The following is a 26,753-nucleotide window of genomic DNA, read 5'->3' as shown; positions in this document are numbered from 1 at the left end:
GCGTACCGGGGAAACTTGAAAGAAATCTAATTATGATAAGTGTATGCAGTTCAAATTTAATAGATTTGAAACGTCATTTAACGCTGCCTTTTGATAGTATATATTTAGGCGTGCTTCTATTGAAGATTCTACAAGGCGAAGTTCGAGAAGTCCTGCCAAAGACCCAAATTTGATTGTGATTGTGCGGTATCCTGCGAAGGAACTGCAACGTTGCTATTTGCTATAGCCTCTGTTATACTGCCAAGCGTTGCTTGCTTTGCCTGAATTCAACGAAGTTCGTTTAATATCTCCGTAGCTTTCACGTATAACTTGTCCGAAAAGCAGTCCACTTTTATACAGTTTCACAAAACAATTGCACTTATGCTTTTTCCGACGTACGCCCGACGTAGACCATGAACTCCGTATCTAATTAGAATACGATGTTTCATTTCTGCAATAATAGACAAGAGTTCAACTTCTTGCATTATGTAGGCTAATTGAGATAAAACATCCTAATATATTTGGCGAACCGACAAGAAACTTGCCACGGACCGAATGTTGATAACCACTGTACTAGAGAACTTTTCAAGCCTTTTGTTTTATACAGGTTCACTTGCAGTATTTTAAAATGTCCTGGCATTGCAATTTCCACTTGTACATGAGTAGAAATTTGCGGCTACACTTCTACTTGATTAGCAGCACTGATAACTCTTGCCACCTCCGTTTCTTCTACAGACTCCGATCATAGACAATGTATTTTATTCTCAAGTCATTGACTATCACACCTAACATGGCTTTGCCAACCTTTCCACAAGAGCCCGTTCTAAATCGCGCTTAGGTAAATGGATCAGCCAAAGACGGGTGGAACTGCTTTGCTTCATTCTGGAGTGGGTATAACTCTTGACTACCATAATTTCGCAATGATTGAGAGATGCGGCTCATCTGTGAACGAATCAAATAATGAAATTTTTATTGCTTCGTCATGCGGAAAATAAACAACAAACAAGATGATTATGTAAAAAGCAACAATAATGCATACACAATAATGTAAGTGTGTAAATATCTGTGCAGATATCAGTGGCCACTGACGAAGTACTTCAACGTTCACGAAGTACTCGAACAGGTTAGCTTTGATGCGTTTCTTACTCAGGGCTTATTTGATTAGACCACTTCCACTTCTACATGATAGTTTTTAGGCAAAAGTATGCCTGGAATACTCACTTTTACTTACTTGTAAATAGCTAGTTCTACTTGTACTTGAGTAGACATTTATTACGTTACTTATACTTCTGACTGCCTCAGTATGAGCCATGGTCGCAGTAGCAAATATTCAAATGATAGACTTGAAAGTCAAAGCGGAGAGGGGTTTCATATGAGCAGGGGTGTTGCTCGTTTTCGCCAGCGCGGAGGCTTTACGAGAATATAGTTAATATTCCCGAGTCTCAACACGCAGAGATTGGCGCAACGTCGCGCTGCGCGGTAATGCAACTGAGCAGGGAGACGCTGACGGTGTGAGTCCCGATGAGTGAGAGTTTTCTGTTCTTGGTAAGCGGTGGAAACCATGCCCGGGCGTAAACGGCGGGAGTAACTAGTAGCCGTCGCATTAATCAGTACCCAATAAGAAGCTCTTGATTTCAAAAAGGTTGGTGACACCTGTTTTAGACTATACGTTCACATTTACTTGAACGTGTTCTAAGCAAAACTAGCTACTTTTTGCAACTAGTTTTAAGATAAGTTCGAAAGAGGAATTGGAAGGTATACTCCTATATACAATAACATATGATACGAATATAATTTAACTTTCCACTAATATCTGTCTTCGGATGGTCGCAGGTCTTCTGTATAGCCTGCACATCTTCAAGCCGACAACGAGTAAAATGAGAGGTACGCCGATTGCTACGCCCACAATAGTACCGCTGTAAACAAAAATACTTATTTTACGTTATACTGATAACACCGGGTGTATTCGACGCATACACCTCCAAACAACGGAATTTCTTACGGCTATATCTCAATATGCAGTATAGACGGGGACATGACATGCCGTATCAAACATTGAATATAATTGTTGCTACGTCGCAATGTAGACAGGGTCGTCCATAGTGTTTTAAAACACTATAAAAATGCCATTTTAAAAGGAACATTATTTTCAAATGGTGTATAGTTATGCCATAATTGTGTGAATAGGCCTACTTCCGAGAAAAAATGTAGTATGGGCGTATAGTCGACGTGCGCGATATGGGATGGTTCGAGCCCTAGAAGTCGTTGTCGGTTACAGTTACATACGGTTACGGTTACATACGATTACAGTTACAGCTTGTACTTATAAATCAGGCGCGGGCAACATACGGCTCGCGGGCCGAGTCCGGCCGGCGACGCGGTTGTGAGTAGCTCGCATATACAGTTTCCAGTCTTACACGATAATGTGCCCCGCGTCATGTGGGTACAATTCGGGGTTAGGGTCGGGTATGGTTTAGTAGATTTAGGATTGGGTTAGGTTATATAAGTTTAAGTAGTGATTTCGTTGTTAGGGTAAGTTGAGGGGTTGTAAAGTCACTTGTCAAAGTGGCACATGCTAAACCAGTGGTTGTCAACCTGGGGGCGCGCCCCCTGGAGGGGCGTGAAAGCATCTGAAGGCGGGCGCGAAGAAGTGGTAAACTGAAAAAAATCTGCGCAATTTACCTCCAATTCAAGCGTGTTGCTCTATATATAGACCGAATTTCATATTTTTGAATTCAGTCATCAACAGTAATAATCTTCCATGCCATCAAACAATCTGTTGGGGTTGCTAGCATCCCGGTTGGATTTTGTGACATGACGATAAAGGGAGCGTGAAATTTTTCACTATCATAAAGGGGGGCGTGTCTAAAAAAGGTTGAGAACCACTGTGCTAAACTGTCGCATGCCGATCTGTCGTGTTTTCAGGAATTAACATAAATGATTGAGTTTTTTTGGAAATTCATGCAATTTTTCCAATTTTTTTCTTCAAAATTGTGACGCAGCACGGCAACAGGGCTGTCTGTCTCTTTCTTCGTAGCTTCACTCTCGTTTTAGCAGACAGAATAGTCGCGTCACAATGTCAAAACTCGATCACAATGCCAAATTCGAGGCTGGTTTTGGGGGCTCCAGGACCATGAGCAGAATAAAATTTATATTTTCGTAATCAGTTCAGCAGCAGATTTCCATCGATACCCGTTTGATCGAATTTGAGGCTCGGCAAGCCGGTCAAAACTGGCCGTAAAGTTGCCTTGAACCAAAAGAAAAGTGTGACGTAGACCAATTTCACTGAGCCGCGAGATTTGCTTGTGTCCACGCCATATAGGACACTATGCCTGCACAATATATAATTAACCTACCGTTATCTATAATGCTTCTGTAATCATCGAAGCATAGCCGACTAGCTAATCAAAAGCCGTGGTTTCGTGATTACCAGACTTCTCGCTGTGTTCTATGGTCGGTTGCATCCCCATCGCCCAGTGCCCATTCGTCGGGGCCTACTTTCAAACGCTTATCCCCCAGGTTCATTGTTTTGTTTTCATCAATAGTCTGTAGATTGTGTGGAATGATACATTACAAGGGGGCATTATTGAGATTTTCCAAATTTTAGACAACCGCAACCTACTCGTTTTGCGCTATAGCATATAGTTCTTCAGCAACAATTACAGGTGAATCGTGTGATAGATTAGGATTGAAACGAGAGCTGAAACTTCAGGACTCATGTCATTAGAATGATCGCATGAAAGGAAATATCCTACTGTGCAAACGTATTTTGATTGCAAAATTGCTAATAGCCTATGCAAAGATATTGCCCTTCAGAAGCGTTTTGCTGGGGTTTGTGGAAACGCGAGAAGCTGGAGAAGCTCAAACAGGGTAACTTCGAAATCTTTGCAAAACATTTTCAATATGAAGTTGTCATAGTCTCCGTGAATTAGTGGACAGTCGTCTGAAGCAGAAATTCCTGATTTTTTTTTCGTAATTTGTCCCAATGTATAGGGATTGAAACCTTGACCTGAAATCCCTTTTCTTCTGTAATATTCATAACCACCATTTCAGAATAACTTCAAAATGAAATGCAAGATATGAATGGACGTGATATTCTCATTTAAACTCTGTTTCTCAATTTTGGTGTCCTATATGTTACGAGCACGCCACAATGTAACGTCGGGAGAGTTATGCGTTTTAATATTACATATTACATATTTGTAGAAATGGATTTTCGGCACTCGTTCATATCAAATCGAAAACGCGGATTTTCAAGACAATAGAATAAATCCACAAAATTCGCTTCGAAATAATGAAAGTCTACCCAATTTCTACTTATAGTATGATTAGTATGACAGTATTTTCAGGAAAAGTCATTTGTGGCTGTTTATCACAAGCCTAATGATAATAATATTTGCACATGACAGATGCCGGCGGCACGATAATTGAGCTAGTTTTGAACGGAAACTTGCGGGCGTCCGCCGGGTCCGTGATGGTATAAAAGGGGTCCACAGAGGCAAAAGGGTTGCGAACCACTGGTCTCATTAAGATAACTAGACAACTAGAATTATCTAGTTTTCCAAGTCTGGACATGCATTCAGACATAATGCATAAAGTTGGACGTAGATCTATAGATTCGCGTAACTCGAAAATTATCTAAAGATTATACCATACGCATATCAATATACGTCGGGTATGACACTCACGATGTATCCGCGTTGCTGTATCCATTATCTTCTGTATAGTGGTAGCTAGAAACGGTGTCGTCAGAGGTGTCGTCAATCCTCCGGCAACACTTAGCGTCTGAGCAGCAGTGCGGCCTGGAGGGATCTCCACAGTCCGAGTCTGAGTAGCAATTTGTTTTTTCGGCTTCGTGCTCGTGAAACGTACAGCAACGTCCTTCGTCACAACAGTACGGCAGGTCTTCCGAAGTGCAATTCGTGTCAGAAGCGCACAGTGGGTTCTCCTCCGCATATTCGGCGTTGGAGCAACATACCGATCGCCTCTGGCAACAAATTGTCTTCTCGCCATCGCCGCAGTCCGCATCTGAGTCACACCAATATCCAGAGTACTTGGCTTGCGTTGCGGTGCAACAGAAGTCCGGCCCGCCGCTGAGTGAAGGGCAGCATTTGCTCTTACTCGAATAGAGGTAGCAATAGCACGATCCTGAAATTGGTTACTTCCGATTATATGATGGATGAATACCAGCAGAGTTTGACAACTAGAAAATTTTCAGGTTTTCCAAATTAGACTAGAATCATAATTATAGCTGCACAGTTTAAAAAAAATAGATTAGAACTATAGCTGCACAGTTTTTTTCGAATTAGACTAGAATTAGAATTATACCTTCATATTTATTTCCCAATTAGATCAGAATTAGAATTATAGCTAAGCTACACAGCAGAGGTGGTCAGTAACGAAGTACTTGTAGTACTTTTTAGAAGTACTCAAATAGTTTTCCTCTACTTCTGGTACATACTCAAGAAGATCTGACTTTCTCTACTTCTACTTCTACTTCGTAATATTTTGTGATCTACTTACTTACTTTTCGGTATTTTCAGTTTGTCAAGTAGAAGTAGTTTAACCTCAATACGAAAGATAGCCTGAGGGATTTCGGGGCTGTTTTCACGGAGTACCAACATTTAATATTCATAAAAGTCAAGTAAAGCCCAGAAATTTTGTTGCGCTTCCCGCACAGTAGTTATGGAGTGACAACTATATTTTCACGAAAGTATCAGTGAATATAATTAAGCATTGCTTGGTTCCGCTCACACCGCATTGTCAGCCATATCAAATATTTCATCACAGTAAATATCGCCCGCCATAATGTTTGAAACTACCGTTCCGCAATCTTGCAATTACCTATCATATCGTAATCTAGTAGCGGCAATGACGTGTCCCGCTAATCTGGAAAATCAGGCTTTTTTTAACGTTACACCTGGCTTTTTTGCACGTCACCTTTGAAGCTTCGTGGACAAAAGACATGACATATACTTTCCGCTTTTTAAAAGTGATATTTGTATTACACTTTCAATTCCGAGTATCATGCTTTGAGTTCTAATTACTTTCAGTTCTTTTTTCTGCAGAACATACATGATGAAGCATAAAAGCAAGTGTAGTAATGCCTTCGTTTTCCGAAAATAAAGCTACACTAAATATAAATTTTACGATCCACAATGTTTGTTATTACCGTATACTAATCGCGCAAAGTGTTGAAATTGAATCCGATACAACTTCTCGGTATTACCATTCGCCTAAACTTGGGGCCTTATAATATGGGGTGGGGCGCCATGCCATGATGTTCTCTAAAACGGGGTTTTCTAGTAAACAAAGGGTTAGTATCGCATTTTCACATCAATACTATAATTTGCATACCATGATGCGAAAGAATGCTTATTATGTTGAAAATTGATACCTCTTGGGATGCATCAATACGAATCAAGCTCTCTGCATGCATTTTCCCATAGCTCAATTTGTAGATTTAAACAGTCCATGCGAACGAATTAGGACTGTTTTCAAAACTACTTACTTACATGAGTAGATTTACGGTCAGTCAATTCTACTTTTACTTCAAGTAGTTTTAGGTGGCTTATGGAAGAAGTACTTCTACTCGTACTTGAGTAGATTTTTAATTCGCTACTTCTACTTCTACCTGAGTAGCTTTCTTGGCTACTTTGACCACCTCTGCTACACAGTCGTTTTTCCAAATTAGACTAGAATTATAATTATAATTATATATGCATAGTTTTTTTCAAATTAGATTCGAATTATAGCTACACAGTCTTTTACAAACTATACTATAGAATTAGAATTATAACTACACAGTTTTTTCAAATTAGATTAGAATTGAAATTATAGCTACACAGTATTTTCCTTTCCAAATTAGGATTAAAATTAGAATTATAGCTACAAATTTTCCCCAAATTAGATAAAAATTAGAATTACAGAATCCTTGAAAACTTCGACATTGAATGAAGCTCATTTCATATCAAGCCAGCGATTCTTCTCGTGAATATGCATTAACCCAAGTATGCTAACGTGGCGGGTTATGGAGGGGCTCGAAATGAATATTGGATTATTGTCAGCAAAGACTATGAATGGGTCTAAGATAAGTATTACGAATTTTATAATTCGCATCAAAGTCTCTGATTAGTATCAAGCTTTACCTTGTCTTATGTCTATATATTCGGAATCACCGGTTCGAATCAGGCGCATTGTAGATTATGTATTCGATAATACATGAATCGATTTGTCCCGCGACATGACCGATACCACGCTCTCACTGAAAACTGACTCAATTCCAAGCCGTAGAAGCGGAGTTATTTCAGTTTTTATTCGATAATTCTGGGATTATCCTTGATTGGTGGATAATCCAAGAATTATCACCGAAAAACTGGAATAACTCCGCTTCTACGGCTTGGAATTGAGTCAAATTTGTTTTGCATTGTTTTTGAAGTCAGCCCAACAATTTCATGGGGTTGGCAGAAAAATTTGAGAAAAATTTTTTTTTGCGTTTTTGGGCAAATCCAAAATTTTCAAACTCTACGTAAACCGCGAATATTTGTCGGAATGAATTCAAATTTGGTGTGCGTCGTTTTTTAAGGCAACCTAACGATTTAATCAAGTAACCAGCAAGATTCAGGAAATAAAGTTATTTTTGAACAGCCCTATTGCACAATGCACATGCACATGCGTTTCGCCATTTTGCTAGAGAGGTTTAACCTGATTATAAATTGATGCATTCTATGGCGTATTACCAATATACGTATTGCTTTCGTGTTGTGTCTTTCGTTATGGTTTATGCATGACTTGTAAATTTTTTGGGAATGTGGCACTACAGAGTTAAAACTTTGCAATTTAACTCCCGAATCGAGTTCACATAAATGTTTCACCCGCAACAGTGGTGTATTGTCTTCAATCAATGATAAATCATTGCGTTCAACAATGAACTTGGTAATTATAATCACGCCAGCGCAGGTCACAATTATTTCCCGGCTAGCAATAGTGAATTAGGCTCTTCTATTTGTATTGTGAAGGCTAGCAATAACTAAGTTTGACCAAGAATATGCCGTCGACTGATAATTGCAAGAAAAGAAAGTATGAATAGGTCTGGGCATAATGATTCGAGTACTCGAATCTGAATCGAGTATTAATTGTGATGACAGTAATCGATGGTCATTTTCACTGTTGAAGCCTTGAAACCTTGATTGGCCGTATCGTAGCATACGGAACATATAGTACAAAGCTATACGAAGTTGCTGAAACTAGCAGATTTCTGAAGTCAGGTCGTCCCGCAACATTGTCACCAAGTGCAATAAAATCGGTATAGTCGACCAAATACCAAAATATCTTCAATGTGATGGATAACAGGCATTATATTCTTTGTGGTGGCATAAAAGGTACATGTTTAAACTTTCACACATCACGTTTGTTATGGCGTCAAAATGAGTGATACTCGATTACTCGACTCCACTCGAAGCATATTACGTGATTCAGATTCGAATAACTCAGGTACTCGATTTTGCCCAGCCCTAAGTATGAACCGGAAAATATACCAGTAACTTTAAACATCATTACGAAACCAAATACCAAAACTTTGACATGAGTTACCCAACAAAGACAGATTTACGGAGTAATAAGATTACAGAGCTGAAATCTTTCTTAAATTCTCATCAGCCATCGATGGAACTTCTCCACAGTGATTTGACGTCATATCAGCCCGACTTTAATCACCTTGCAGCCCAGGTGGAGACGCACGGTATCCACAATAATAAACTTCATTTATCTACATTTCATTGCGACGCAATAAATTCGTATGTTTATGTCGTGGCTCCTTTAAAGTTAAGATTTTTGATATGCGGCTCGCGCATGAAATAGGTCTGCCCACCCCATGCTATGTACTGACTGAGTCAAACATGTCACAACATTTAATAGATATTAAATACCTTACCTTTCGTTTCTTTTGCAGTAAGAACTATTAGCAGAACAGAACAAAATAAAGAAACGGTGTGAACTTCACTCTTCATGTTATATTAGACAGCAGCTGTATCTATCGAGGGATCGAACTGAAAACGTTGACTGTGATTAGTTTAGTAACCAACCCGCAGGAAGAATTGATGGGGCTTTCAATCGTGCATTAATTTCAGAAATTCATTTTACAGACATGCGTTAAATCTATCATTGTAACATATATTCCAGTGTTATCGAACTCGCCTTCCGGTTCCGACACATGCTACCTCATTTTCTATCGCTTGTCTTTTTTAAGTTGTCTTCCTATAGCCTACTTTTCAGTCTGCATGCCTCTGCTTTACATCGTCTAGGTACAGGTGCTGGGTGTCTGATTATGTCAAAGACTGTTCCAAGTCGTTTCGACACCTTCCTATTGTTTCATTGTATCCCAATCTTGTGATGTTCTGATCGGATGAAATTGCTAATAAACTGATACTGATAATGATGCTGAGAAGCGAGTTCCGGTTTTACTTCAGCCCGTCTGATAAACAGTCCGTTTTCAGTGAGACCACGGTATCGGTCATGCCACAGGACAATTTCATACATGTATTATTGTATACAGAATGTATACTATGCCTCATAGTGATTCGACTAGTTAGGTGATTTTGAAGATATATATATACATAGGGCTATGTAGAAATAAGATAGGGTGCTGCTTGATACGACTCAGAGACTTTGATGCCACTTATCCAGTTCGTACTACGTCTACGACACAACGTATTCGATGGTATAAGGCTACAAGCACTGAACAACATGAGAAGCAATGTTGTGGTTATTGATGTTGGTAGCTTCGAAAAGTTTATCCAGTCTCCTTCACTCCCTCTCTCTCTCTCTTACTTGCGTCAGATCAGTAGCCTTTGCTCTCAATAATTATTTCGAGCCTCCTCCATAACCGGTCGCGTTTGCATACTTAGATTTTTGCGTGATATAAGCCAAATGATAGTGTCACACTGACCTGACACAGTGAATATCATTCTGACAGCTTCGTATTAATACATAAGGCATTGGTGCTGAGTGATATCATCTTATTATATTGAGACGAATTTTTCGAGTTCTGAAATTATAGATTTGGTGCTTTCTTCCCCCGTGAAAGCCTTGAAACCTCGATCTCTCGTGTCACAGCATCAACAAAACGTAGCACGATAATACGTGAGTAGAAACGATATTCACGAGATGTGATGATGCAATTAAATTGACATTGTCTAAAAACGTCAAATTATCCTTAACTGGGCGAATATGTCGGGCGCAGTTGGGCAACTGTAAAATTTCCAGAATTTTGAAATTAGATTAGAATTACAGTTCTAGCAACGCAATTTTCTCCAAATTAGACCAGGAGTAGAATTATAGCCACACATTATTTTTCAAATTTGATTAGAATTAGAATTATAGTTAGACAGTGTTTTCCAAATTAGATTAGAATTTAGGGAAAACCAGAATTTAGATTTCAATTAGAACTAGATTATAGGAACATTTCACAAATTAAATCGGATTATCGGCAGTTCGCTCTAATTCAGGGTTCACCAACACGCGGCCCGCGAGGTCATATATTGCGGCGGCCCGCGACCTGATTTCAGATTTCGGAAGAACGCATTTTGAAATGGTGAAATTGCTTTGACTTCCAAAATATTGTTGTTGCTGTTGTTCGAATTTCTCCTGTGTCCAAAACCACTATTCCTCACTATAGCTCAGGGGTTCTCAACTTTCCTTGTATAACGGGCCGCATTTTAACAGCAAAAGACGCTGCGGGCCGCAGAACTATGTTACCTTGCATTCATGGGCTACTATTAAATTTAGGCTATTGTAGCCGACTTACCAGTCGTATACCGGCATTTAGTACATTTCTATGCATTATAAAGTAATAATGAACAGCGTTCGTAAGTTTGCAGCTGCTGCTTGTGAGAATGTGTATCTTCTAGCGGCGCATGTAAATCCCTTCATGGAGCGTGCATTACATTCGTTGTCAAGTCGGTATATGCAACTTCAAATCCTTCCACCAGAGAGCCGAACTCTTTGTTCCAATGCGTGGGCGAGCAAGTATAAAATTACTATAACTTTTGCGTTACAGAGACCATTATCACATTGAGCTCTGAGTGATATGAGAAGAAATCTGGTTTTTGGGGGCATTTCTGAGCAAAACAATCAACATTTCTCCTTTCCGTTCATGCCTAGGGCACTGTATCAATATAGTTACAGAAGTCAGCTTTGTCAAGTTGATATTTTTTGCTGGTCCCCTCCCCACGTTTGCCCAGCCAGTATTTCTCTGCATATATGTCCACTCTGATGAAATTCAACCAGATAAATAGTTATACAATGTCGGTGGATTCATCCAAGGCTGCGTAAAAGTAGTCTACGCGGCAACGTGTTTCAGAACAGGCAATAAAAGATTGACTGATATTAATGTTACTCGTCTGGTCAGGATTGAATCAGACGATTGCATCTTCGAAATTTGTCTGGTGATGTTGTCCTTGCTGCTAAGTTCCGGAAACAGCAAATATTCGCAAAGTATGTTACGATTTTATTGAAAGCACACCTTCTATATCAGATTTCTTGGGTTTAGCGATATTCGAAGCAATTTTAAACGATGCGTCTGTAACGTCGTCGGCAATCTCAACAACCGTTCGCAGTGAGTCAAACACTCTTTAAAAGTCTAGGCCCTACTAAGAAGCGGGATTCTCTTGAACCAGAGTCCAGCCGAATAATGATTCAAAACAACAACAATCTGAAGTCGAGCATATATCAAGAAACGAGAGCACATTGAAGCAGTGCTTCTCAAACATTTTTTAGTCACGCCCCCCCCCTTTTTGATAGGGAAAAAATTCGTGCCCCCCCCCTATCGTCATATAACAAAATGCAACCAGAATGCTAGCAATACAAACGGCTAGTTTGATGGCATAGAAGGTTATAGCCGTTGATCAGAGAATTCTCAAATTTGAAATTCGGACTATACACAGAGAAATAACAGTGAATTAGGGATAAATTGCGCGCAGCGCGAAATTTTTTTCAGTTGACCGCACCTTCGCGCCCCCTTCAGATGCTTCACGCACCAAAGAGGGCGCGTGCCCTCAGTTTGAGAACCACTGTCTTCAAGAATGAGTAATCAAACGAAACAGAGACGGTGCGATAAAAGAGCTAAGTATCTAAATTAATTTGTAACAATACCGTGTCATTAGTAATTGCGTTTGTAATGAAAGATGTCGCGGGCCACAAAATATACGTCTACGGGCCGCATGCGGCCCGCGGGCCGCGGGTTGAGAACCCCTGCTATAGCTGATACGGCTTCGCCGATGGCCTTACCAGAGTACTTTTCATACCTTTCGTTTTCTGCGGGTTCACTTGTAGTACTTCGACATGTCCTGACATTGCAATTTCCACTTGTAAATCAGTAGAAATTTGCGGTTGCGCTTCTAATTGATTAGCAACACTGCTAACTTTTACCACCTCTGTGTCTCCTAGAGATTACGATCATACACGATGTATTTTATTCTCAAGACATTGGCTATCACTAGCGCGATTTTTTTTGACCTAAAAAACGGAAGATTTTGACCTAAAAAAACTGAAATTTGACCAAATTTTGACCTCACGTATACAAATTAGGTGTTTTCGCATATAATGTTAAAATTGTACTACTTATCTTCATTTCTGGTTGGAACTGTCTGTCCTTACAAAGTAGATTGGCCTGAAAAAACGTTTTTGGCTCAAAAACTGTCAAATTTTTACATGAAAAACTAGTATATCAACGAAATATGGCCCTATGAAGAATTCCAGTAGTTACATTACGTATTATGGTGGAAATAATTAAAATTTGTTGTAGTAGGCTATAACGAACGATACTTTCCTACATTATCGGGTAGAAAGTGTCTGTCCTCACTAAGTAGCTTGCCAAGAATGGAGAAAGAACATTCAACAGCAGCATTTGTTGGCTGACAACACTGAAGTTGTGTGCGCACTGCTGGTGACACACCTTGTTGCTTCATTCTAACAATGTTGTCTATATCACAATTTTTCAGCTTGCTCTTCTTGATATAAGAACCATGCAATGTCCAAGCAGTCTTGCTTCAGTTAGGATATTGCGGTACGTTGACCATAAAACCATGTCACTATTTGTTTCATTTGACCGTTTATGATTCACAATGAGCAGACGATGGGCCGGTTACAACGGTAGGCCTATAAAGTATGCTACAAGCTGTAAAATATCAAATCATAAGTTCACCGACAGCGCAAAATCTACGATACAGACGAAATGCAGAGGTCAAAAAATGTTTGACTTTGTAAACAATTTTGACAAATTTTGACCTAACGCTACAATTTTGACCTAATTTTGACTTTTTTTGACATGTCAAAAAAAATCGCCCTAGCTATCACACCTAGCATGGATATGCCTACCTTTCCACAAGAGCCCGTTCGAAATCTCCCTTAAAGGGGCACTGCACTGATGTGGTCTCAAATTGAAGGTAAAAACGAACAAAAATTTTTGGCCGCGGCCATTTCCTGCAGAACGCCACCGTAATGGAGCTGCAATTTATTGACATTTCTACAAGACCAGCTGCCGCGGCTGCTTAACCCGTTACATGGCATGATATCTTCACCGTCGCACTTGCTCGACGCGATTAAGCAGTCACGCAGAGAATGAATTTTAGATAGTTGTCAGCCGATGTTATGAAGGAAATGTGTCTTAGTTTCGTTCTCTGCGTGACTGCCTTATCGCGTCGAGCAAGTGCGACGATGAAGACATCGTGCCATGTAACGGGTTAAGCAGCCGCGGCACCTGGTCTTGTAGAAATTTCAACAAATTGCAGCTCCATTACGGTGGCGTTCTGAAGGAAATGGCTGCGGCCAAAAATTTTTGTTCGTTTTTACCTTCAATTTGAGACCACATCATTTTTAGAGCGCAGTGTCCCTTTAAGTAAATTGATTGACCAAAGACGGGTGGAACTGCTTTGCTTCATTCAGGAGTTGGTATAATAACTCTTCACTACTATAATCTCATAATGATTGAGAGATGCGCTTAATGCGTGAACGAGTCACAGAGGAAAGAAATACTGAGATTTTTATTTCTTCGTCATGCGGGAAATATACAACAAACAAGATGAATATGTAAAAAGCAGCAATAATACATATACAATAATGTAAGTATATTGCAGTTCTGTACGTCCAAGAAGCTCTTCAAATAATGTAAGTGTGTAGATATCTGCGCAGATGATATAAGTGGTAAGTGACGAAGTACTTCAACTTTTACGAAGTACTCAAGCAATGTTCCCTCTAAGCTGCGCATGTGCGCAAATGCGCAGTGCTGACATGGTCTCTGCGCACAGAAAATCTAACTTGCGCACAAAAAATCTGAATTGATGACCTTTTTGAGTCGTTACGCAGTGTTGTCCAAGGGTCTGCGCAGTGAGTTGGTGAGTGTGCGCAGACTCGTCAAAAATTAGAGGGAACATTGGTTGTGTGTTTAGATTACTTCCACTTCTACATGACAGTTTTTAGGAAAAGTATGCCTGGAATACTCACTTTTACTTACTTGGAAATAGCTAGTTATACTTGTACTTCAGTAGACATTTATTACGTTACTTCTACTTCTGACAACCTCAATATGAGCGATGTGATTTACATGCGGTGGGAGACGTGTCAACATAGACTTACTGCAATTAGTTTTAACGGTATTGAAACTTGTACTTTACCGCTAGTGAAACTATACTTTCGATGACAGCACAGTTCAGTTCGTGTCCACCACGCGCTCATTGATCGCACAAATAAAGAGACACTCGGTAGAATTACCATCAATCAATACAAATACACCATGATTTGTCGCGGTGCCACATTATGATATAGCAGAGGTGGTCAATATACTTTTTTCGGAGGACTTATAATTAGATTTTACCTGCTCTCTCTACTTGGTCAAGTGGTTATATTTTAAGCCAGGGGTCACCGGTAGCCCGCGAGAACCAAATGAGTCACCCGCGGTTGCAGTAGAAAATATTCAAATGAGAGATTTGAAAGTCGAAGCAGAGAAGGGTTTCATATGAGAAGCAGTTAAACATGGGTCAGTCGAGCCTAAGAAACATACGAACGCAGTTTTCGATCATGGCGTTGCTCGTGTTCACCCACGCGGAGGCTTTACGAAAATCCAGTTAATATTCCCGAGTCTCAACGCCACGATTGGCGCTTCGGCGCGCAGTGGGGCAACTAGGGTTGCATTTAAAATAAACGGTGTTTTAGACGAATGCCTTTTTGAAAAAACAAAATGTTTTTTTCAAACGTTGTCTAATTACGTCATAATTGCGTAAATACGTCAGAAAACCATGTAGTATGAACATACGGACCCAAAATAGTCGACGTATACGATGTGGGGTGGCTGGAACTTTCGAAATCGTCGTCGGTTCAACAGTGTTTGCACGTAGATATATAGATTATTGGTATGGAATGGGTGTTCTGATGATGATGACCGCCGACCGTAAAAATGCTGCTAAACGATGTAGTCCTGCATGGTCAAAGATATTTTTGGTCTGTTCATGACAGTGATCGGAAACCCTCTTCGTCGAAGGAGCCATATTTACCCTACATTTCCAATTGTGAATGTCAATCCAATGTGACGTCACAATGAAATATTCATGGTTCAAATAAAAGCATGTTTTAAACAAGGGCCTTGTTCTAAACATGTTTGTTTTGAATTGATTTTTGTTATAAACGCAACCCTAGCGTCAACGCAACTGAGCCCGGAGACGCTGTTGTGCGTCCCAATGAGTGAGAGTTTTCTGTGCTTGGTAAGGGACGGAAACCCTGCCCAGTGATCTAAATGTCTAACTAATCTAAGTGAAGAAATCCAACTGAGCATGGGAAAACGGCGGCAGTAACTGGTAGCCCGTCGCGTTAATCGGTACCCATGAAGTAGCTCTTGTTTTCAAAAGGTTGGTGACCCCTGTTTTAGACTATACTTCCATTTTTATTTGAACATGTTTTAAGCAAGACTAGCTACTTTTTACAAGTAGTTCTAGGATAAGTTTTCTTCTTCTTGAGAAGCAACGCTGACTACATCGACCGCCTCAGATGTCCGAAACAGGAATGGGAAGGTATACGCCTATAAATATATATACAATATATACTGCATGTTACGAGTATAGGTTAACTTTCGATTAATATCTTTCTTCGAATGGTTGTAGGTCTTCTGCATGCCCTGTATACCACTATGCTGATAATGAATATGATGGATGATACGCCGATTCCTATGCCAATAATAGTGTTGCTGAAAAAAAAAAAATTACGTTATACTGCGCTGATAACACCGAGTGTATCCGAGGCATCAGCCTCTAAACAACAGAATTTCCAAAGGCAATATCTCAATATGCAGTATAGACGTGAGATGCCGTATCGAACATTGAACATCCTATATACGCCGCAACATCCACGCCGCAATCTAGGTAGGGTTGTTAATAGTGTTTGAAAACACTTTGCGTCACATAGTGTTTAAAAAAACGCTATTTCAAAAAGAACAACTTTTTTCAAAAGTTGTATAATTATGCCATAATTGAAATACATGTAATATGACCATACGGAAGATTTGCACCCGATATATTTGACGTGTGCGATATGGAATGGTTGGAACCCTCGAAATTGTTGTCGGTTAAACAGTTATGGCACGTAGTTATAGAATATAGATCATTGGTACGGAATCGATGTTCTTATGATGATGACCCCCGACCGTAAAAATACCGCAGTACAATGCAGACCGGGTCAAAGATATTTTGTGGTCCGTTTAAGACTGTAGTTCTTAACCTTCTTTCCTCCAGCGCTCCTTTTCAAAACTTTCCTATAGGTCTGGCGCCCTCCCCATATATTTTAAGGATTGTAGTAAAAAACAATGGGTAAGATGTCTAAGTCCGGTCGGTCTTTTCAGGTTGGGACTTTACTATTGGAAGTATTTCGGAAAGGACAAAGGATAGGACGTAGTTTATTTTGTCCTTGATGTTTTTGCGGCATGTACACCGAGTCATGATACACTTATACACGATCTGTGCATATGCATACCATGAGTGTATGATGTGCATATGCCGCTGTACAAGAAATGTGCAGATATAGCCTTGGACGGCTTACGAAGTCTTGCACCACTCCTTCATGCCATGCCAGTAATGCATGAGCGCCAAGCGGGGAAGTCATGGATACCAGTGTTACTAATCACGTCTTTGGTCTGACCCGGGCGGGGATCGTACCCACGACCTACCATCAGCAAGCCGAACGCTTCACCATTACGCTTTCGCGCTTAAATCGCGTGCGAGGACCACCCGATTAATTAACGATATAATAATTATATGTGCTATGTTCGGGATCCAACCAAAGTTATTTACACAACCATCTGGTATGGGCTCATCCATATGGTCCGAGCCCGAAGTATACATCCCGAATTCCCATCTGCGATAGGCAATACGGGAGAGTTAACTCTATTGAGTTTTATATTATTGCTTTGTGTGACTATAGTAAATCAACTGAGAATGTGGTAGAGATCTTTACTCGCTCACATTGATTTTAGTACTGCACCCGCAGTTATTAACTTTAACATGAATGCATTTCAAACAAAGCAATCCATATTATATATATATATAACATTCATGTGGGGTTGTGGGTCACAACTCTAAACAATATCATTCCTAATGATACGAGGAAGAAATATTCTGAACATTTAATTTTGTAGCTCTCAAATACAAATAAATTCTCACTAATAATCTCACTCTTAGAAGTGGTACAGTGACACTTACTTCGATTTCGACACGCTGTGCGCTGTGGGATAACTATTGCTTACAGTTCGAAACATTTTGTGGGAAATAACACGAGATAGCGTGACGGGAGTATTTTAACGGGAAATTGGCGATCTAAAAGTACTCGCAATTAATTTTACATGAATTGTAATAAACCACTGAGTTCATGTAATGATGTTTGCAAACATCGTCGGCAAATATTTCGCGCCGAGAGCGACGAAAAATTTCGGGATTTGACAGATTTTGTTGAATGTTAATTTGCAATGAGAGCTCAGAAACATATGGAACTGTTGTTTAACTATGTAATTATAAACCCGACTGCAACCTCTGCCATCATATTCAACAAAAACGTAGTTCAGTTTTTATCAAAGCAGACTTCGTTCTCCTAAGCATAAGAATGGAAAATGTATGTATACTTGAACATGTACTAAACACCTAATCAGCAAGCTGCTGCTGTCGTGATTGTTGAAGCATAGCCGTTTAGCCAATCAAGAGCCGTGGTTTCGTGATTACTAGTCTTCTCGCCGGTCTATGGTGGGCGACCCGCCCACTCTTCGGCGCCTAGGTTCAAACGCTTTGCCCGTAATCCTACCGACCTTCCTGTGAGCTTCTTGCAGGCGCATTGTTTTTTTAAACAATATTCTATAGAATGAGTCATTACAACGGCGCATTTTTGAGATTTTCCAAATTTTGTACAATTTGACTATACAGCAAACTTGGCTCGTTTTGCACTATACAGTTCTCTCCTGTAGCAATTTCAGGGAAATCGTAAATCAGATTAGAATTAAAATTAGAACATAGAAGCATTTCATAAATTGGATTAAAATTAGATTATCGTCATTTCGCTCTCGAAAATGATCTAAATAATTAGACTATACGCATGATAATATGCGTCGGGTATGCCACTCACGCCGAAGGAGCAGAAGATCCGGTGTAGCTGTATCCATTATACTCTGTATAGTGGTAGTTGGAAATGGTGTCGTCAAAGGTGTCGTCAGGGGTGTCCTCAATCCTCCGACAACACGTAGCGTCTGAGCAGCAGTGCGGCTTCGAGGAGGTTCGACAGTCGGAGTCGGAGTAGCAATTTGCTTTTTCGCCTTCGTGCTCGTGAAACGTGCAGCAACGGCCGTCGTGACAACAGTAAGGCAGGTCTTCCGAATTACAATCCCCGTCAGAAGAGCACCGTGGGTTCTCTTCCTCATATTCGGCGTTGGAACAACAAACCGATCGCCTCTGGCAACAAATTTTCTTCTCACTATCGCCACAATCTGCATTTGAGTCGCACCAATATCCAGAGTACTTGGCTTCGGTTGCGGTACAACAGTAGTCCACCCCGCCGCTGAGCGAAGCGCAGCATTTGTCTTTAGTCGAAAAAATATTGCAATAGCACGATCCTGAAATTGGTTACTTGCGATTATACGATGGATCATTAGCAGCAGAGTTTGACAACTAAAAAATTTCCAGCTTTTCCAAATTAGAGTCACAATTAGAACTACACAGTTTTATTTTAGAAATTAGACTAGAATTAGAATTATAGCTACACAGTTCTTCTTTTACAATTTAGACCAGAATTAGAATCGTAACCCCTTTAACAACGTTTGATAAATAATAAATTCCTTACCTGCCGCTTCTTTTGCTGTAAGAACTACGAGCAGAACTGAACAAAATAACGAAACGGTCTGATCTTTACTCTTCATGTTATACTGTACAGCAGCTGTATCTATCAAGTGATTGAACTGAGAACGCAAACGGTGACTAATTTAGGAACCTTCAAAAATGAAGCTACCATACACTAAAATGCATGCACTTATTAATATTATTTATTAGAAAAATCATGTTATGGTGCTTATAACAGCGTGGTATTTTGCACCACATGACAATAAATGCCATCAATAACACAAGCGACATTGCAAATTCAGTAAATGGGAAGTCAAATGTCAATAATTATATACGTCGTCCTGATGATGCTACAAAGTCGATTACGTGTTGTAATATACTGGTGTCCGTCAATAAGTTGTCCAAGTTGAATGGGATTCTTTTTCGCTGTGCGTTGATTCTAGGTATATGTCTGCAAGTCGAACGCAAGTAATGGAAACTTCAAATTTCACGAGAAATTTGCTGACGCCATTTTTATATTACTTTTGCATTGCGTGGTTCCGTTCAAGTTTTTGCAAGGTGAAATCCCGTTAAAAACCACGAACTGATTTTGATTGTTCTGACTTTTTTTAATGCTCGCTATAGGGTGTATAACTCTATAATATACGTTGAAACATTGATGAATCCTACTGATGAAAATTAACGAATACAACTGGTCGTAGGCTACGGTAGGCTACTTTTAAACTGTTTGGCACAAGGCTTACATTGCGGCATTACATTGTCGGCACGTCTGACAAACATTACGTTTTTAGTGAGAGCACGGTATCGGTCATGCCGGAGGACAAATTCATACATGTATAATTGTATACAGAATCTACAATATGCCTGGTTCGTGATTTTAAATATATAAATATAGAGATAAGATAGAGTGCTGCTTGATACGATTCCGAGACTTTGATGCAAGTTATCTTATTCGTAGTACATACACGATACGATGTATTCGCTTGGTTAGGCTGCAAGCACTGAACAATGTCGTGGTCATTGATATTAGTAGCTTCAAAACTAAATCCAGCCTCCTTCATCCCTTATCTCTATTACTTGCGCCCTTTAACAGTTTTTGCTGTTAACAATCATTTCGAGCCTTTTCCATAACCAGTCACATTTGCATATTTTAGTTTTGGCGTGATATAAGCCGAGTGAAATTAGCACATTGACCTGACTAGGGTTGAGGTTGATTGTTTAGTTGATTGATTGATTGTTTGGTTGATTGAATCACTTTGTTTAAAACATGTTTTAAACTGTGTTTTAAACAAAGGCATTTAAAATTTTTTTTTTCAAGTTGTTAAATTATGCCATAATTGTGTAAATACTTTCCGAAAAACGTATTGATTGAGCTTACGGACAATTGCCACCCGATATAGCCGACGTATATCAATATGGGATGGTTGGAGCCCTCAGAATAGTCGATTCAACAGCTATAGTACATATATTCCGTCAAAGGAGCTAATGTATTAGGGATGGCGTGAGCGTGAGATTCATGTTCGCGTTCTGGGAGTGAACGTGAACGTCAGAAATTTAGAGGTTCACGTTCACAAACGAACCCTGAAAGGTTCGGCTCTTTAAACCTTTCTCATATATTACAATTTTCTCTTCATTACAACGTCTTTGATTGAAATTTATTGCATTTCAACTGCGGACCACTCAATCAACACTAAGCTAGGATGCACCTTCACAATCTCGAAAATTTTGCTTGCTCTGTTACAAAAGTTTGCTCGAAATATCCAGCTTTCCGTTTGTGAATATTTAGTGACTCTCTGCTATGAACTTGACCCGCAATGACACAACACCAAAAGCGAAATACACTACGTGTGGTCAGCGAATGATGTTTATTCAACTAATGAATGGAATTGATATCGTTGTCTGATGTAAAAAATCTAGCAGGCGTACGGGCTTAATCTTGACTTCGTATGTTTATTTTATCATAAAAACCAAATCCGTGCGATTGGGATGTTGGCTATTGCTGTATAACTTGACAAAGGTGTAGTATCGGTAGCAAGCATAGAAACCCGTTTTACACTCTGCTCAATATCAACGTCGCTGTACTCAGACGCCAAATAGGCCTACACTGTCCGGTCTGGCCTAGACCGTTAAGGCGTAAGCTTATATTGTCTTGCAACCTTGTCGAAATTGTAGGCAAAGCGACAGAACATACTGATTTTAGGGGATTGTTTGTTATATCATTGACTACCCCGCAGTTAATACATTTGGCGACGTTTAAAACGTCAACATGTACTTCAGCATAGTGGCATTATGTGACCCCGAGTCGTCGCTAGGTATCGTGTACATTAATATAGGCTATCACTTCACCGAAATGTAGGTTTCGAATTAGCACTATGACGTCCCGTGACGTCATGACGTTCACGTTCACGTTCACAAAGGACCTTTCTAAAAGGTTCGCGTTCACACGAACCTAAACCTTTCAGATGCTCACACCATGCCTAATATGTACCCTATATTTTCAATTGTCAATGTCAAGTCATTATGACGCCACAATCGAATATTCGTGACTTCATGACTTAAAAAAACATGTTTTTAAAAAGGGCAACAAAGAGCAAATTAGAATTTTCCATATTAGATTGGAATCAATTCTAGGATTAGGAATATAGCCACACATTTGTTTTCAAATTTGATTAGAATTAGAATTATAGCTACACCATGTGTGTACAATTTAGGTTATGATTATAATTACTGAATTCGCTAAAGCGTGGAAATTGAAGCAAATTCAGTTCATATGAAATCCGATTTTATTCCTGCGATCATAAGAATGACAAACGTCTGTACAGCAAGCTCGCCTCGTTTCGCACTATTTACCGTTATCTTGTAGAAATTTCAGGAAAACCAGCTATTAGATTACAAGTAGGATTAGATTATCGAAACATTTCACAAATTAGATTATCGGCATTTCGCTGCAATTAGTTTAACTGGGGAGGGCCTACGATATTCCACATCGTAGGCCCCGCTGGGCAATTATAGAATTATCTAGTTGTTCAAGTCTGATGACGTGTGACTCCAACAGTCGACCCTATAGGCCGAAGCCTACTCGATGCGGATTGGTCTTATCGGGTACTCGAGTTTTCCTATAGCCTTAACTGTGACAACTTCATGCATCAGTTCGATTTGCCCTTACCGAGATTTTGAATAAATGATCCACGATGTCATCTTTGTTAAACGCGCCGAACTAATTTGTGACTGAGCCGATACCGAAAAAATAACGATACCTACCGTCTTCACCGATAACCCCGATATATTCTGCTGATATTCAAAAGGATATAGCGTGTTTCCATAACTGCCGAGCATATATTTGAAGATTCCTAGCTATCGCTATGCTTTGACATGAAATAAACTAGAAAGGCTGCATCTTTTTGACCTGTAAGTTTTAAGTCAATACTCTCGTGTCTAGAAATCGTAGTTACGGTTCTCTTGCTTCAGGCGACTCAAGTCGATCGGGATCTCAGTAGGACCAGTACGTTCTCGAAGTCAGTTCCTGCGCAATTTAGCGTAGATATATTTCCGCGTTTACAACACATATAGTCCATATTCGAAATTTGGCAAACAGACCGCGATCAATTGGAGGACGAATCAATCTCGCGCTTTCAATCGCGTCGTTATACATGGCCGACGGTGGCTGTTGTCACAAACGAATGTTTGAATCGTGAAGGTCGTCACAAACCATGCGTATGCGTATATAATTACATATATTCATCTGTTTGTCTAATGATTGTCAGCCCAATCGCCACAGAGACCATTCTTGGATTCTCACCACAAACCGACTAGGTGGTCAGGGTAAAGTCCGCCTTGGTACTGAATTAGTAAGTCTAGTAGTAGAAGAAACGTCCTAAATTTCTACTGAAATAGCAGTACAAGCAGCGACTCACTAGCAGACATGGGGTAATCGCGATTAGTAATCGTAATCGATTACGACGATTACAGCATTTTCAAGTAATCGTAATCGCAATCGATTACATTCGAAAAAAATCCGAAGTAATCGTAATCGTATTCGACTACTTCCCATATTTAATCGATTTCTTTGTGAAAGAACGATTACTTTTTATTTGTACAAGGACTATGACATAAACTGAATATTCATGACATGCCGCCCTATTTCTTGTCGCATTCTTCTTCTATACTATCTTCTTTACTTTCATTCAGTGTGCATGCCTCCTCTTTACATCGCCTAGGCCAAGGTGGGTGTCAGATTCCATAGACTACTCCTTGTCGCTTCGACATCTTCCTGTCTTTTCATTGTATCGCATTTTTGTGGTGTATTGAACTGATAAAATTGCTAATAAACCAATGATGATGATGATCATGAACAAGGAAGATGTATTATACCTGGTTCATGATAACACAAACGTCTGATTTTTAAACGCCATTGTTCATTATGACGTCAGAAGTAGCCTATTAGCTTTGTTAGTCATTGCGTAAGAAGTATCCACAGTAAATAGATATTCGATGTATACGTCACGTACATTCGTGTGATTGTACGAACACCCGCCGTGCTGTATATCAGGTTATCAACCCGTTCCACACGCCAATACCCCGGAGCAGGATATTTAATCACCACTCTACCAAGTAACTTGTGTATTGATGTTTGGTTATGCAAACGCAGTTTGACCGTTGCTGCTTTGCGAGCAGTAGGCCTATTTAGTACGTACGTACACCGGACAGAGATTTGAAATTTTGTATTCGTCAAATATAACATTACGGTTTCCAAAACGAAGCAATCAAAATCAACAGTTGCTGATATATATCACAACCGAGCCGTTTTTGCCGTTTCTCGTAGCGGCAGCTTGCAGTACATTATCTGTATTAAGTTGAAGGCAGAATTTTATATTCTTTATCTTATTCTCATATGACTCTACTTGAAACATGCGCTAATCGTTATTTCATAATTCTTTACTCAACATTGGGACCTGCCGCCATAGCCATGGGCTTATATATCATGTTAGCGTGGGTTGTAGCTAGAATCAGGACCAAAACAGCTATTCGTCCCCCAGTCCAAACGTTAGTCTTTGTCCCCCACAGGGTGATAATTTCAAGTTGAAGAATGAATTTCGTCAGTAACATTGGTAATCGCATTACATTATTATTAATTTTTATTCATCTCTCTCTCTCTCTCTGCCCTCGATGGTCAGATTTACCTGTAGAGCTGGGGGCACGTGATTCATAATTATAACGTCTGTTATCTTGTTATAATTACTTTAGTGTATGTTGTTAATTCGTGATTTCCGGTATGTTATATAATCAAAATATATTGTTGTATCCCTAACGTAGCAGACTAAAAGAAAAACTTTCGTGAAAAGCACACACAAATTGTCATGTCTTTATTGCTCTGTAGGTGCCCGGGTGGCATTTGCATTGTGGGCTCGGATTGGAAGCACTGGACTATTAGTCACGCCCACGTAGCGCGGTTATTGACAATGGACACATACCCTAAGTTTCGGCCAAGGTCTGTCTTTAGTAGCACTCTCCGTGAAGACGCGTGTTGGTCGAAGTTGCATTTGTCTTTTGGTGTGTCGTGGCACGGTATTGACTGAACCTAAATGCCTGTTGCTATAAATTAGGGTTGCATTTAAAACAAAAATTAATTTAAAGCGAACATGTTTACAACATGCCCTTGTTTAAAACATATTTTTTATTATTTTTATTTTTTTTCAAGCCTTGACGTCACCGATGTGGATTGACATTGACAATTGAAAATATAGGGTAAATATAGCTCCTTTGATGAAATATCTGTACTATAACTGTTGAACCGACTATTTTGAGGATTTCCAACCATCTCATATCGATGTACGTCGGCCAAATCGGGTGGAAATTGTGGAAAGCATTTACACAATTATGGCATAATTTTACAACTTAAAAAAAAACACAATTTAGTTTTTTTTAAAGTCTTTTTTTAAAACAATGTGTTTTCAACAACCATTTGTTTTAAATGCATGCCTACTATAAATTATGTATGCTTTTTTGTTGAGGGGGAGACGTATGCATTCCAAAATCCAGCTTATCTGGAGAGGATTTTCAATTTAATTAAATCTTTCGAGAATACTCTATAATTTATGTTGGTTTACGAAATACTCTTGAGTCCCCTCCGAGCTCGCTCCCCACCCTATTGGGAAATTTGTGGTGCGGCAGTCATCGACCTGGCAAGAATGCAATTGGTTGGGTGCGATAAATCGTCCTCTATAAATATGGGCAATGGGTACATTATGACGTAGCAAGCAAATGACGCATCTTTTTTAAAGAAAGTTTGTTATCTCATTAGGCCTTTTCAGCGCAATCCATATATTGTCTTCCAATATAACTTCTGAAATGCAAAATAAATGTAATCGTGAGTAATCGTGATTACTTTTCCAATGTAATCGTAATCGTAATCGACTACTTCCTGATTTTGCTGTAATCGTAATCGTAATCGTAATCGCGTCATTCGGAAGTAATCGTAATCGCAATCGATTACATTCATGAAGTAATCACCCCATGTCTGCTCACTAGTAAGTAAAAATGCTAAGTGTCCAAGTGTTCAAACAGTTAAGTGAATGTGGAAGTCTTGTAAAATCATAACAGCTCGAGTATAAGTAGTGCAAGTATAGGCAAAACCTGTTAGAGTACTCCAGTACTCCGGAAAAGTAGAAGTAGGCTACTTCGTTACTGACCATATGCCCATATATATAGTGTATAGTGCAAAGATGCGCACAGAAACTAACTTTCGCCAGCAAGACACCAAACAATTTCCTTCATTGATTTCATTTTATACTTGGCATAATCGCATAATCTCAAAAGAGCCAACAAAACTGCATATAAATGCACGAACAAAAATGGAATAATTGGTGTCGCCTTTGACTGATGATAGGCAATAATTTTAAACACGAACTTTTCATTTTCAGCAAGACTTCAGCATCGTTAATGCCCCGGGACAAATATTTCCGTAGCTGCGGTGATCTTGAAGATGTTACATAGAAAAGAGTGCTGCATTATTACGGAAAAGGAATTCGACACAAATAATATTTTTAATGTAAAGTTTTACAGGATCTCAAAATTTGCGACTACATCGTGGTATATAACAATCTATTCTAATCCCACTCTTCACAGATGCACGTCAAAACTCCAGAATATCTTGTCCTATGTTGTATAATATGCAATGAATTGTCACGAAATATGGCCGTATTGTCGAAAACCATTGTTCTTTTTATAGAATATGTTGGATGCATCATTTCCGTATTCAAAGTTGTGATATTCCTGCATCAAATGGTAAATGACATTTTCAACGAAAAATAAACGGAATACAAGCCACTCGCTGGTTTTATTCATCGTGAGAGCGGTTAATATCGTTCAGGCACATGGCGAGCAGATTCAGGACAATAAAAATTTCTATCTGTGTGTTCT

The 26,753-nt window shown here is 39.5% G+C and overlaps 2 protein-coding genes across 5 annotated transcripts in view; one reads left to right on the top strand and one right to left on the bottom strand.

Moving 5' to 3' along the window:
- Nucleotides 1-26,753, top strand: part of LOC145447973 (uncharacterized) — a 389,824-nt gene that overhangs the window by 46,854 nt on the left and 316,217 nt on the right. The window lies entirely within an intron of this gene.
- LOC145448415 (uncharacterized) lies at nucleotides 904-19,480 on the bottom strand. Of its 3 annotated transcripts, none has more exons than XM_080326798.1 (3): nucleotides 19,339-19,479; nucleotides 4,668-5,127; nucleotides 904-1,895 (listed from the first exon to the last, which is right to left on the bottom strand). In XM_080326798.1, the coding sequence occupies exons 1-3, from the start codon at nucleotides 19,412-19,414 to the stop codon at nucleotides 1,775-1,777; spliced, it is 657 nt and encodes a 218-aa protein (XP_080182924.1). In that variant the 5' UTR covers nucleotides 19,415-19,479; the 3' UTR covers nucleotides 904-1,774. The 3 variants fall into 3 exon arrangements, with proteins under 3 accessions (XP_080182924.1, XP_080182923.1, XP_080182921.1); XM_080326797.1 differs by lacking the exon at nucleotides 19,339-19,479 and adding an exon at nucleotides 8,912-9,092; XM_080326795.1 differs by lacking the exons at nucleotides 904-1,895; nucleotides 4,668-5,127 and adding exons at nucleotides 16,050-16,210; nucleotides 18,628-19,111 and having other exon boundaries at nucleotides 19,339-19,480.

This window comes from Botryllus schlosseri, chromosome 10 (assembly GCF_051294905.1).
Source record: "Botryllus schlosseri isolate E-star chromosome 10, Bs_hap1, whole genome shotgun sequence".
In the NCBI taxonomy this organism is placed as follows: Eukaryota; Metazoa; Chordata; class Ascidiacea; order Stolidobranchia; family Styelidae; genus Botryllus; species Botryllus schlosseri.
This window is presented reverse-complemented; position numbering and strand designations above follow the sequence as displayed.

Bases quoted from the DNA above. Each gene is read 5' to 3' on its own strand.
- LOC145448415 (XM_080326795.1), bottom strand. From the start codon at position 19,414: ATGAAGAGTAAAGATCAGACCGTTTCGTTATTTTGTTCAGTTCTGCTC. The intron at 19,112-19,338 runs GTAAGGAATTTA...AACCAATTTCAG, and splicing joins TACAGCAAAAGAAGCGGCAG to GATCGTGCTATTGCAATATT. The intron at 16,211-18,627 runs GTGAGTGGCATA...TTTTTTTTTCAG, and splicing joins GGATCTTCTGCTCCTTCGGC to CAACACTATTATTGGCATAG.